General features: G+C 34.7%; 2 protein-coding genes across 16 annotated transcripts in view; both read left to right on the top strand.

Annotated features, from left to right (window-relative positions):
• LOC125055911 (cAMP-specific 3',5'-cyclic phosphodiesterase, isoforms N/G) overlaps positions 1-7,580 on the top strand; it is a 343,092-nt gene extending 335,512 nt beyond the window's left edge. For 12 of the 14 annotated variants that reach the window (XM_047658644.1, XM_047658645.1, XM_047658643.1 and 9 more), the window contains 4 exons: positions 542-635; positions 3,473-3,582; positions 3,790-4,917; positions 5,389-7,580. In XM_047658644.1, the coding sequence (XP_047514600.1) occupies positions 542-635; positions 3,473-3,582; positions 3,790-4,917; positions 5,389-5,469 (1,413 nt within the window). In that variant the 3' untranslated portion in view covers positions 5,470-7,580. The remainder of the gene's footprint in view (positions 1-541; positions 636-3,472; positions 3,583-3,789; positions 4,918-5,388) is intronic. The other 2 variants (XM_047658637.1, XM_047658651.1) reach the window with 1 other exon arrangement.
• Positions 7,581-8,347: 767 nt separating this feature from the next.
• Positions 8,348-13,893, top strand: LOC125056197 (serine/threonine-protein kinase Nek8-like). Of its 2 annotated transcripts, none has more exons than XM_047659200.1 (6): positions 8,348-8,464; positions 8,568-8,658; positions 10,627-10,797; positions 11,245-11,405; positions 13,225-13,375; positions 13,565-13,893. In XM_047659200.1, the coding sequence occupies exons 1-6, from the start codon at positions 8,394-8,396 to the stop codon at positions 13,799-13,801; spliced, it is 882 nt and encodes a 293-aa protein (XP_047515156.1). In that variant the 5' UTR covers positions 8,348-8,393; the 3' UTR covers positions 13,802-13,893. The 2 variants fall into 2 exon arrangements, with proteins under 2 accessions (XP_047515156.1, XP_047515157.1); XM_047659201.1 differs by having other exon boundaries at positions 8,360-8,468.
• Positions 13,894-14,639: the final 746 nt, after the last annotated feature.

The raw sequence follows: 14,639 nt of genomic DNA, 5'->3' as shown, positions 1-14,639 counted from the left end.
ATATATTTTTAATAGACAAAGCTTTGTCTATGGTCACTTCTATCTACATTCATTTAAAGTCTGTTTCCCTTGGTCAAAGGCCTGTCTGAATTAATGAAACAACTAATGTAGGCGGTAAATAAAAAAAACCTTCATGGTGTTCATCAAAAATTATTTATCTTGATGAATTCAAAGTATTGTTGAGGAAAATTTGGCAGTATGAACACTTTCACGATAAATGTGAGAGGAAATTAGACGTGACGCTCTTGCCGTACCTAGAAAGCGTCGATGTATGATTATAGAATGATCAGTACATTAAGGAGAAACGTGCCGACGCAACGTCAGTTCGAAGATAGCGTTTGTAACGAGCGGTCGTATCGAACAATTGTGTATTATCGAACTTTGCGGATAATTACGGACTGTTTATTTTTATTTTACGGAGTTTTAAATGTGTAATAAAATGCGCGTATGTGAAAGACAATGCGCTCGCTGCACACCCTCGGGGTGGATTAAGCGGCGTGCTGCTAAAGTGACTCGTTCAATGGAGATGTTGAAATTGCAGTTCAAACGGATGCTCAACAAGGAGCTCAGCCACTTTTCGGAGTCCAGCAAATCCGGAAACCAGATTTCGGAGTACATCTGCTCTACATTTTTGGGTAAGTTTGTTTACGATATTTAACTATCCGATTAGCAGAATACTTTTTAGGGACTAATACATTATATGTTACACACAGCACTAGAATGTCCGTAGTGTGAGAGTCTCTGGTTCGTCTTACTAAACAGAGATAAAGTGCTTTTGTTAGGAGAGTTACTGCAATCTGTTTACAATCGAATGCAGAGTAAAGAAAATTAGTTTGTTAAGTTATAAGAGTATACAACGGTTTCACTTTTAATACGAAATGAATTTCTTTAAACAAAATTGGGGTACGCGAAGCCCTGCGGTTCTTTATAGGAAAACTCCTAAATGCACTAACAATTTCAAGAAAAAATATGTTTTAGATAAAAGGAAATAGGTCATTGTATCGATATTGATCCTAATAAGCCTTATAGAATAGAAAAAGTAAGCCACTTACTTATTCAAGGCTTTTACGTTGCTTACGTAGGAATCGTGCCTTCGACGTCAATGCGTCATGATTGAAATGCGGGTGGCGCCCGCCCAATCTGAAAATTTAATACTAATAATGGAGCGAAAGGTTTTTCTTAGTTTTATATTTCGGTGAAGCTTTTTCTTAGTTTTATATTTCGGTGAAGCTTTATTGCAAACGGAAATTTATGACTAAGCTTTTAAGTTGGTGTCTTTGAATAATATTAAAAGATAAATTGCTCAGTCGTTAAGCGATTTTAATAAAATATAAAAGCAGTAGTATAGCTACTGTTCATTGGTATAACAAATATATACCTAGGTATGTAGCCTAGAAGACCTGAGTTGATTTTTTTATAGAACAGGGGGCAAGGGACTCATCTAATGTTAAATGATAGCTTTATCATGCTCCGCCCATGGATACTCTCAATTCCAGAGGGCTCGCGAGTGCGTTGCCGGCCTTTTAAAATTTCTACGGATTTCCTACATAGTCGTTTTTAATTGCTTTCATTGCCACAGATGAACTAACCTTATAATTATTATTAATTCCTAATTGATAATTATCAATGTTGTAAAAAAAGCCAGGCTCTATTAAGGTTCAAGTACTTCAAACATAAATGCCCGCTCTGGCTTATTAGGTAATGCATATTGTAGAATTCTGGATTAAGTTGTTAATACTTTACTAATTTCCTATATAAACATAGTTATATTTAACCCGAAAAAATATGGCAACCCTTTCCTGAAAAGGAATTACTGAAATAGGCACAGAACTGTCTTCCCACGCCTAATTGCGAGACTTCTTAGAATAGCCTTGCCTAGTTCTTAAATCTGCCTCACGTAAGAATTTACCAGACAAAGTTGGTATTCATTCTGTCAATTGATTTTAAAATGAGGCCACTTGCAACTCGACACTGATGGACTACAGCGTCATTAATTCATATGACCTTAAATGTTTATACGATTTGAAAGTATATTTGATTAAAATAAAACGATAAAGAAACACGGATTAATATACGAGAACTACATAAACAAGTGCATCGATCTCAAGCATGCACAAAATATAAAGGTAAATTGACGGCTCATTGGTCTAGTGGTTAGTACCCCTGACTGCGAATCCATCGGCCCCGGGTTCGATTCCTGGCTGAGACAAACATCAATGTGATGAGCATTTGTTGTTGTCCTTAGGGCTTGGGTGTTTAAATATGTATTTATATGTCTATCTATCTATAATATGTATGTATATCCGTTGCCTAGTACCCATAACACAAGCTTCACCAGCTTAGCATGGGACTAGGTCAATTGGTGTGAATTGTCCAATCATAAAAAAATAAAGGAAACTATACATAGACAAAAAGAAATAATTTATTTAAAAAAAACCTGGTTCCTAAGCCTCTGGAATTTATGGAATGTTGTCTCTCAAAATGAGAGAACTTTGGTGAGGTGTACGTCATGGGTTATTGTAATAATAATAAGATCCCGTTTAATTCCATTTATCTGTGCATCTTGCTATATGCCACTTCTGTTTTAGGACATAATGTAAGGAATCTATCATTTTGGTATTACGTCTTATTTATCGCTTATTCTTCTTATTTTTACTATTCTTATTTTTCATGTTCACGTTTGGGAGCCGTTTTTTAAGAATTGTATATCAATACCAAAGGGGATATACAATTCTTAAAATCTTTTTATTCATCATGAGAGCGTTAGAACTTTGTATCTTTGTATCTTGGTCATGTTATAAATAACATCTTCGCAGGTGTATATGCGATATACCCTTTATCTTGATAAGATATGAAGTGACCAAGTTTCAGTATTGCGTAGAACTGTCAATACAATAATCCAACAATAATGCATGTAATGTATCTATTTGCAGATTTTTGAGAATTAAAATTTGTAAATATATTTTTTGTTTATGCAATCTATTGTGTCACTAAGATATTATATTATGTTTATCTATTTCACTTGCCTTCTACTTACAAAGCGTTTGTTGTTATTGTAATTCATTATATGTACGAGTAGTCTCTTGGAGATAATTCATTTTATCACTATATCCGCTTGACCGGTTAAAACTGGTATTTTCAAATAGGTTATCATTCACAAGAACGCTAGACATGTAAAGAAATCTATTTATTTTCGTTACTATGTTTTAATATACATTATATAATACGATAATATGACCTAGAAACGAAAATGTAGCAACGCCACTTCACACACTCACCTACATTTAACATAATACGATGACCCAAATTCAATATATTAAATAACTAATTCAATATTTCGACGTATTTGCGCAGCTTTTTTTTAAGGTTATCTTTACGCCGCAGAGAGTTTGTTATTGTTTGATTATTGCTCTCGAGTACGATAATATTGTATATTATATATTATATACTGATAATGTTAATTTATTTACAGACAAACAACAAGAGCTCGATTTGCCGTCACTACAAGTGGACGAGAGCACTGAACGCACCAAGAAAAAGGAAAAGCCACGTCATGGCGGACCCGCGACTACTATGTCACAAGTAAGTTTTCTTTTTGTTATTTTTAATTGTTCTATTAATTCTTCTTTTTATTAATTTAATGGCATAAAATAGTTGCAAATTCTTTGCTTCTTTAAATTGCGTTTTTAAATAATGTTGCATGGTTAGTCTTCATAAATGTTTGATATTTTTTACTTTTTGTTGTATAATATTTTCAACCATATATTTATTTTTATATTACTTTTTCAGATTACTGGTGTCAAACGGACTCTCACACACACAAACAGCTTCACTGGAGAACGTGTACCACGATACGGTGTTGATACTCCGCACGAGGAAGAACTAGGCAAATGTTTAGCAGAAATTGACCGCTGGGGTGTCGACATATTCCGTATCGGAGATCTTTCTGGTGGTCGCCCTCTAACTGCGGTAGCTTATGCTGCATTTTCAACAAGGGAACTGCTGACTACACTTCAAATACCTAATAGAACGTTCCTCGCCTTTGCAGTGACACTTGAAGAACATTACATTCGTGACAATCCCTTCCACAATTCTCTTCATGCAGCTGACGTCACACAATCCACAAATGTTCTCCTGAACACGCCGGCACTCGATGCCGTCTTCACACCAATAGAAATATGCGCTGCTCTGTTTGCTGCGTGCGTTCATGATGTTGACCACCCGGGACTGACTAACCAATTCCTGGTCAACTCTAGCTCCGAATTAGCTCTGATGTATAACGACGAGTCAGTCCTTGAAAACCACCACCTCGCCGTGGCCTTTAAACTGCTGCAGAACGAAGGATGCGATATATTCGTAAACCTACACAAGAAACAGAGGCAGACGCTGAGGAAAATGGTCATTGACATGGTGCTGTCGACCGATATGTCCAAGCACATGAGCCTTCTCGCAGATCTGAAAACAATGGTAGAAACTAAGAAAGTAGCCGGCAGCGGTGTTTTATTGCTGGACAATTACACTGACAGAATACAAGTCTTAGAGAATCTCGTACATTGTGCCGATCTGAGTAATCCAACCAAACCCTTACCTCTGTATAAGCGATGGGTCGCGTTGCTAATGGAGGAGTTCTTCCAGCAGGGAGATCGGGAGAGAGAGCACGGGATGGACATCAGTCCTATGTGCGACAGGCATAACGCCACGATAGAGAAATCTCAAGTCGGTTTCATCGACTACATCGTGCATCCTCTGTGGGAGACGTGGGCGGATCTGGTCCACCCCGACGCTCAAGATATTCTAGACACGTTGGAAGAGAACAGGGATTACTACCAGAGCATGATTCCGCCATCTCCACCGCCTGCACCTATTCAAGCGCACTCGAACGTGGACGACGATCGCCCTGATCAGATCCGTTTCCAAGTAAGTATTTCACGTGTAATCTATACTTATCACTATCAGAAACAGTCAGTTGCAGAATTAATTAGGTACGATAATAGAGATATACATAGAGCTGTTGCTAGGTAAAGTAATTCGATAGACGTTTGATTTGAATTTTGAAGATACTGTCTTTTGCGGACTAGCGAACTGTGGAATCGATTCCCAGTGGGATTCTTCCCTGGGGGATACAACTTCAAATTGTTTAAAGAAAGAGTATATACCCCTCAAAGGCCGATAACGCACCCACTAAAATGGGTGTCCAAGGGCCCCCTATCCACAAAACCTCTATCTGTTCAGTAATCTTGTAATTGGACGTTGCAGTTAATACTAATAAATTTTCTCAAAACAACTTTCTCAATCTATCTATCATTCACGTAGTCAATTATTAAAAAGAGTCGTAATGTTGCCAACGAAAGTAAAAGTTGTTCTGAAAAGCATTTTATGTAAATGTAGCATTGTTTCTCTCGCCAGGTGACGCTCGAGGAGGGCGAAGGCTCGGAAGAATGCGAGGGCGAGGGGGACGGTGGGATGTGACGGAAGTTGTTGGGAATCTGCAAGAAACTCTCTGAGAAGATGCAAGTTTGGTGGAAGCTCTGGCAGTGAGCGGACTCCGCCGCCTGAGCACGGCCCGAGGCTTGTCGGATCACACTCGTTGACGCTTATACCAGTTTAACCGACGAAATGGGACGAGCGCTCGGGGCTCGTGTCATTTCGTACATTTATTTGTATGTGATTATTCGCAGTGTTTAGAGTTACCTAACGACTAAATATATCCCTCCAATGACTGTATCGTTCGATTGTTTAGTGTTTTGTAACTACGTTTTTTGTCTAACCAAAGATATGTCTCTTTTAGTTAACTCTCGATTTCCCTGTACGTAGCTGGTCTCTGTAAATTCGTGTAAGTAGATTTAGTGTCGACGCCATAATGTCGATTAATGTAAGAACATTGAAACGCTTATTAATTGGTATGAAAGGGTAATTTATATTGTCATATCATCCATATTTCTCATTATATACGGGTTCGCGCTAATGTTAATCACAAAATTTATTAACATTTAGATATTATCTACGTAAACGTGATTTAATGTTAAATTCTTCGAGTTCTGTCTTCTCTGGATATTATATATTCGGTCAGTCACTTGTAAAAAGACACAGTCTACTTTAGTTCAATTGTTTTATCGATGGCACCTCATTTATCATAAGGATCGCTGGCGATCTCGTTTTTTTCTCTTAGAGTAAATTATTATTTTTGTATATTATAAACTTAGTTATCCAAAAATTTGTGAATTTGATGCGACTAACGGCTTGAGAAGTGTGAAGTACTAACAATGGTGAGGTTTGACCGAGGCGTTGATAAACAGGCCGGGTTTTGCAATAGTAATAATTAGAATAGATCAAAACCTATGCGCACAACACCATAATGCTTCTGTACCTGTGCGTTTGAACTATGTTCTGTTCCTGACAAACACTGAAATAATCTATAAAATGTATTATTTGCATTTGATAGTATCCGTTGACTTAATTTACAATAAGTTTTATTATGAGCTGGTCTCTGTGTGTACTCAATGCTATTTCTTGATTAAATGAATTATTTGTTCCTATCTATATTTCTGTTTTTCCTTTACTGTGTCCTGATCATTCATAATTGTGTAAGAGTGATGGTCCAATTAAATACACTTTCGTATATAAAATTGAACCCATAAAATGTGAAATTTCTTTCTCAAGTTTAATAATAAGTACATTAAACCTTAATGTGTCGACAGACGAAATGACGCTTATTTATTGTATGTTGTAGATATGCTTAGTAAAATTGTTTTAATACATATATAACGAGAACCCCGTAACTCATATCTACTCATATACCTAATGTAGTCGCTGTCCATATATTTGACACGAAAGCAGGGTTCTTGTTATATACATAAAGAAACATTGTACGTAATAATTAATGTTGTATAGACTTGTGTGAGGAATCGCACGTTTTCTAGTTCGCAGGTCTATAAACCTATTGGCTTTATTCAACCTTTGTAATTGTACCCGATAATATTGAATTAATTATCATTCTAAAATGTAACTAGTTAATATACTGTTGTTATAAGGTAATAATGTAACCTTCTTTTTACTGATTGTTTTTTCGGGAAAGACTAAATTTAAATGATTAATCAGATTCAACTCACAAGCTCACTACCAAAGAACAAAGTAGGTCGTATTGTGCATCTGGCATGTCACTATCGAATTGATTTCGTGTTTACATGTAGTATTAATGGGTCTGACTGAGATATATAATCAACTAATCACCCTCGGAATGCCGAAAGCTTGAATTTAATTCAATTAAATAAGTGTATTAAAGCAAAACTTAATCTGGCAACACTGTCTAAATGACAGTTGACGCGATGTTATATTTAATAGTCTGTGCATTTAGTATTATAAATCTCAGTTTTCCCCTTTTTGTTTCGTCAGTGATTGAACTAACGTTATGATTGGATAATACATAGATTATAAACACGGTGTTAAAGTGTGCGATGCTGGTCATTTGCATTACTTTTTGTTTATGTATGTTAAAGTAAATAGCTTATAATAGTTTAAATGAATCTTTGAGTTGATTTAAAAAATATTAATGTATTTAGAATAAAAAGATATGGACGAAACTGTGAAACTGTTTTTATTTATAAAGAACCTTACAATTAGCAGCTTTATACCTTAGTTGAATCATATAAATTTTTTTAAGTCGAAAAAGGTTTTAATAGTAACAAAACTTTTTTGTGCATATTTAAAACTGGGAATTGCGCCTGACCAAAGCGTATCCGCCAATTCTATAATTTTACCCATACTTAGAAACAACATTAGAAAATTCAGCAATTGTTATATTCATATAATTTTTAATAATCAGGGCAAACCGAAGAAGGCTCACCTAATGTTGAGTTATATCCATCCATGGACACTTATTGTTAGAACGCTCGCGAGTGCGTTGCTGGCTTTTTATAAATTGGTACATGAGCAGAAGGCTCACCTAATGTTGAGTTATACCTACGCATGTACACTTATTGTTAGAGCGCTCGCGAGTACGTTGCCGGCCTTTTAAAAATTGGTACGCTCTTTTCTTGAAGGACCCTAAGTCGTATTGGTTCGGAAATGCCCGGAGTCTCACTCACCCCACAAAACGCGAGTACAATATGAACCTAGTGCATAACTTTACGCCTGTTTTCTGATAGACAGAGATATCAAAAATCAAAATATAACATTTATTATATCAACATCAATCATCACCAAACATACAAAAATATTCCGACTAATTAAGACCTTTAAGACAGGTTAAAATAGTCTTTAAGGTCTGTAGATACACAAATGTATATGTTGTGCTTATTGCAATCTGTGGTTGTCAAATACATTTAAATTATCGAGGAGGGTAGCACAAAATTTGTGACCGTAATCTTTAGACCGCAACCTGACCGCAATCTAAAATGGATATCAATAAACGTTTCAAAAGATTCAATTTAAAAGTATTAAAAACTATTGGCCAGGGAACTTTTGGGTGCGTAAGTGTATTTCTATAAAATATTTAAACTTTTTGTAAAACCCTTTTCTTTATAGAAGTGTATTTCAATAAAACTATTTGGTAACATTTTTTTTTGTAGAAGTGTGTTTCTATGTGAACGTCGAAAGGACAAATCGTTGACCATCGTGAAAGATATTGAACTGAATGTTAAGATGCAGGCTCATCACAAGGTATTACGTTTTAATTATTAATTACGATATTAACCCAACGTATATAACCTCCAACTGCGAATCCTCAAACAAATATCGAAAAATATACTCGACTCAAATAAAAATGAAAAAAGGTTTTAACACAGTAAAATACTGTCCATGACAGAAAAAGTATTTATTTTCCACATAATTATTTTCTTTACAGTTATTACTAATACGATAACAATAATAATAGCCTTTAATTCCAATACTTAATTATGAACATTGAAGTTTCATTATTTGGACCCTAAATGATTAACTTTTAACAGTAGGTACCTATTGCATTGTCAGGTTTTGGTTTGTCCATTTTTATTTATTATAATTTTCTTGGATATTCTTAGATTTTTCATTGTGTTGAACGAAATAAAGATTCTTGAGTGATTCTTGTTCTATATGGTTCAGTCCTGACTGCCAGTCTTTAAATTGTTTTTTACTTCTAACTTTTGCTGTACCTTACTGTTGCACGAACCATAAGTTGGTGTGATGGTGGGTGGGTGGTATTAATTATATATATATTTTCGACGGTATGATGATCTTTTAAAAATATAAATCGAGTTCGATCGGTTCGAGTATCTGGTTATAACCATGTCCATTTATTTTTGGTGTTGACTACATACGATAGAACTACATAATAATTCCTACACTAATCATTTATTTAAATATATATCTTATAATTAATAACATAACAAGCAGCTTATATGAACTCGGCCAGTGAACAAAAAATTAGATCTACCAGTGGCGTAACTATTCCATCCGAGGCCCGTGGAAAATCTTCTTACATGGCAATTCTTTTGATGGGACCCTATCAGTAAAAATCGTCACGTTGTACTCAGTTTAATTTTATTAAACTTCGAGATTTTCAGCGTACTTAATTACACGTTGTATAAAAAAATATTTATTTTGGAACATAAGATACAGGTTTCACTTATTCCACGTCTTTAAATTTGAAACCGAGGCCGACAGAAAAAGCCGGCGTGAAAAACTCTGGGTACTCTTTTAAAATACAAATCGTCAAACAACACTTATTCAAAACAAATATCGCAAATTAATTAGAAGTAGCCTGTCTAGCACTAGTCCCAGGCCCTTTTATCAACTAGATAATCGTTAACTTTATAGTAAGCCTTTTTACACAGCTTTTCTTTAAAACATTTCTTAAATTAATTAAAAGGCAGAGATAAAAGAGCCTCTGGATTTTATTAAAGAAGAGTATCCCTTTTCCCAAAAAAGACTTACTAGCTTTAGATAGTCTAGTACGGGGAAATTGCAGCCTGCGTTTGTTCCGAGTATTAACATTGTGCGTATGTTCTATTCTAGTAAACTTATCACTATTTTTGTATACATATTACATACATAATATTTTCATAATTATATTGCGAGGGAAAGGTATTCCTCGCGGTCCTAATAAGACTGCTATTGTTACATTTTAGTACAAACTACGGTGGTTTTCAAATATACCATAATTTAGATTGTATTATTCTGTAAAATAAGTAATCATTAATGAAAATTTTCTTAACAAAAAATATACTTTATATATTGATGCAATTCAATTCATGATCCATAACTAGCTCCTACAATACACATGACACTTTATACTAGCCTGTCCCGGTTTCACACAACTGGACATATTTTGTAAACTTTTTGTTAATATAGCCTATGTTACTAAAATAACATTTGAAGTTGGCCTAGTAGTTTTTTGAGTTTATTAGTATAGATTCTGTCTCATGGAAATAATCTTTTTGAGTCATGTCGTGTCCCGAAATCTTCATAAAATCTTTAGTATTATAGAATAGCTTTACTTAAATTTTATAAAAAAAACTTAATATGTAAATCTTACCTGTTAGGTTTGACATTTAAAAGTTAATAGTGACCCCACTTTTTACTAAACTTCAAATTATTGAGATGATTTTAATTGTTTTAGTCTTTTTTTATTTTTGTCTCATTTTCCTACAGGATTGCGCTAATGAAGTTAACATTTTAGCAACCATGAATCATCCGAATATTATAAAATTCTATAACTGCCATTACACCGATAGTCATGTATTAATATGTATGGAATATGCTACAAGTGGTAATTTAGCGGAATTTATGTACCAGAAATGTCCGAGGCTTATAAAGCAAGAGGTATGTTCTATTTTAGTAACTAGGAAATTTATGTTACAATCGAGAAAATAAAAATCTTTGTTTCAATACATTTTTGATATACGGTCATATTTAGCGCTGAATCTCGAATTAATATTATAATAGAAATAATTAACTATAAACCGTGATTGCTTGTGAAAAAGTGTTTTGTCTATACAATTCCAGATTATTTTTTGGCACAGACAAATTCTCCCCAGGTCACTGTCGAACAGTTTTCTATTCTCGTTGACTTAAAAATATTTATGTTTTTATGAACAAATAATAATATTCAGGTACATACAGTTTAAGCAATGTTTCTACATTAGTCCAGAAGGTCCATTTAGTCTGTTCTACGCCTCGAAACAATTAGTGCCAAGTAGATTGCCGATTGCTCTCTCCGTAGTTCAAGTGATTCATACCCCCTTACCTTATAATATTCTCAATTTTTAGGAAATACTATTTTACTATTGCCAAGTTCTATTAGGAGTTAATTACATACATGGATTGGATATAATTCATAGAGATTTGAAGGCAGAAAACATTCTGCTTAGTGGAAAGAACGGAGTTCTGGTAAAGATTGGAGATTTTGGTATATCCAAAATGTTAGCAAGGTGAGGTACTAAAATAGCCTAACAATATTTATTAAATTTTTTATAGATTCATTCATTGTTTTGTTGGTATACAAAATTGTTGAATATGAAGGTGGGTATTAGGACACTCAACTTATAGCTATTGTTTTTCCTATTCTTAAAATGAAAACATATGACATATATCGCGCTACAAACCTTTATCTCGACCTAAAAATGTTGTTTAGAACAAACGTGTAGGAGGTTCACCTGATATTAAGTGATATTATGGGTACTCTCACTGCCAGACGGCTCGCGTATGCGTTGTCGGCCTCAGGGCCGCGCCGACCCCCGGCAGCGCCTGTGTGCGAAACCCATGAAGCGCCTCCTTTTTTTTATAGGGGGCAAACGAGCCTGAGCGACGGACAAAAATGGCAGTCATCGCCGCCCATAGACATTTTCAGCGGGTGTGTTGCAGGCCTTTGAGGGAACTATTTATATTTTTCGGCCTATTTTTTACGAATCTTCAAGTTTCAATATATTTTTTATAATTTTTTTAAAATTACCGAAAGAAAAAATTTTTTAGATTAATATCCCTAGGTACTTAAATAATATTTTTTTAAAATTACCGAAAGAAAATTTTTTTTAGTTTAATATCCCTTGGTACTTAAATAATATTTTTTTAAATAGGTAAAACGTCCGCTTGCCAATTGCCGTGAAAAATAAAACGCGTCTTTTAGTAGAGGACGAAAAATATTTATATAATTGCACAATATTAAAAAATCCAGTCGTGTATGAGATTGGCGTCGTTTACTATTAAATTTAAACTATGGCTAGCGCACGGTACATAAAAAGCGCGGAGATTTAGATCCCGCAATATTCTTCCGCGGATATTTGAGCCATTATCATAGCCTTGTCCCCTTAAGTTGTTTATGTCCAAATTAATGTAATTTAGTTTTTCTATTATAAATGACCTTACTCCAGCGCCAGTTGTATCTATGATTGACAGAAAGCTAGGAAATGCTCTCTTATTTTCAACTTTCTAGTTTCCATGTTAAAGTTGACAAATATTATTATCATACTAATTTGCTCTTCGTGTGAAACGTCAGGAGTACAATCCAGTATTATTGAAAAATATTTATTAATTAGACATAAATTTAAAATAAAATGTTGAATTTGGTTACCGAGTATAAAAATTAGTTCATTTTGGATTCTATCAAGGTATGTCGGCATATTATTGAAATCATAAGACATAAACACACTCAATCACGGCGCAGCGGCCTTTCTTTTGATTCGCTAAGCTCTGAGTAATTAATGTAAACTAAAACCCAAAGCGTAAAATGAAACTTCAATTGTACGTAAGAATATTGTAGTATAAATAATTTCGGTGGCGGCGCCCTTATTGTCTTAGCGCCTGTGTGCATCGCACACTTCGCACACATGGGCGGCGCGGCCCTGGTCGGCCTTTTAAGAATTGGTACGCTCTTTTCTTGAAGGAACCTAAGTTGAATGGTGGTGTGCGGCAAAAACTGCGTTAAAAAACGCTCAGTTGTTGAACAGCGGACGGCGAGGTAATCAGGGTGGAATATTGAATCTGTATCTGTGTCTTCATTTAAACGGCAAATAGGTGATCCTTTAGAAAATAAAGCACGTCGGAAATTTTTAAGACTAATACAAGCCCCACGATATCTTCCTTTACCGTAAGAGCATGTGTGGTGTGGTAGAAAGAAAACCTTCTGAGATCATGACTGATCATCGTACACTTAAATGTCTCGCTAATCTATACTTTGTCCCCCAAAATTAAACTTGTTATGACAAATCAAAAAAATATCCTATGACTAATAAAAAACAACAAAATTTTCAGTGCTAAGAAAACCTCTACAGTTATTGGAACACCTTATTACTTGGCACCAGAGCTGTGTGAGGGCAAACCATACGACACAAAAAGTGACATTTGGGCTCTCGGGTGCCTCCTCTATGAAATGTGTACACATAAGAGAGCATTTGATGCTGAGGTAAGGGATCAAACGGCACATTCATTCAACCAACAGGTTGAAACTAAGAGAATTTTAATTTAAAGAATTTGTTTGAAAATGGTTACGTAACAAAGCGTGCGCTAATGTCATTCCTTTACACGTGCTCTCATCCATATAATATGACCGATTACATTCAATCATAATACAATATTCTATATTTTATTTCAGTCTCTGATGGGCCTCGTAAAAGTAATAACCAGCGGAAGTGTCACTCCTATTGACTTGTCTGTCTACGAGAGAGGGGTTCAAGATTTAATTGACGCCATGTTGTCAGTGTTGCCAGACAAAAGGCCCACAATTAAGGAAATATTGTCTAAAAAAGTATTACTTTCTATGATTTATACTGTTTATTTAGATGCAGGCGATGATAAACTTTTGAATACTAAAATCAAAGAATTTGTGTAAATAGTAAATATTAATTGATTGTTATAATGTATAAACCGTATCTAATGAACCATAATATCCGTTATAATATATTAAATTTGGCGGTGAGATTATTGTGATTTAGTTTATTTCGGCACCCTTTATTCTATTATGCATCAAAAATTCAAACTACCAATTTACAAAAATGGTAGCAAAAAAATCTACAATAATTATCGTCCAATAGCTATATTAGCAATTATACTAGCCAACAATTAACAAAATAATAGAAAAATAGATAATATGTGAAAAAATTCAAGGTTATTAAAAAAACACAATATTCTTTCTAACAAACAATACGGATTTCAACCAAATACATCATACAATACATCTGACATCTCGCCGTGCATACGTTATTTTGTTGCATCCACGATGACATTTTAAAACTATTGTAGCGTTTGTGTAGTACTTTCTTTCATATTTTGATGTATGTGGCAACACAAATACCGGCGGTTAATAAAAGAAGAAAACGAATGTCACTCAAGACAGACTTCAGAGGAGTGAGATATGTATATTTTTTCCATGGGTTTTTCTATAAGAATATAAATTAATGACTCTTGTTTTGTGAAGAATAAACCAATGAACAAAGTTAAATATGGGTTATGATTTATTATAAGATAGAACATCCCATAATTGGTGACCCCGACGTGATCTCGTCGATAAAACGCTGGAAGGTTTGGCCAGCATTGCGCAGCCCAAAGGCCATGAAAGGAAACTCGAAGAGGCCAAACGGGGTAACGATGGCGGTCTTCGCGATATCTTCTTCAAAAACGGGAATTTGATGGTACGCTTTCACTAAGTCAATAGTGCTGAAAATAGTAGC

Source organism: Pieris napi, chromosome 14 (assembly GCF_905475465.1).
Source record: "Pieris napi chromosome 14, ilPieNapi1.2, whole genome shotgun sequence".
NCBI lineage: Eukaryota > Metazoa > Arthropoda > Insecta > Lepidoptera > Pieridae > Pieris > Pieris napi.
This window is presented reverse-complemented; position numbering and strand designations above follow the sequence as displayed.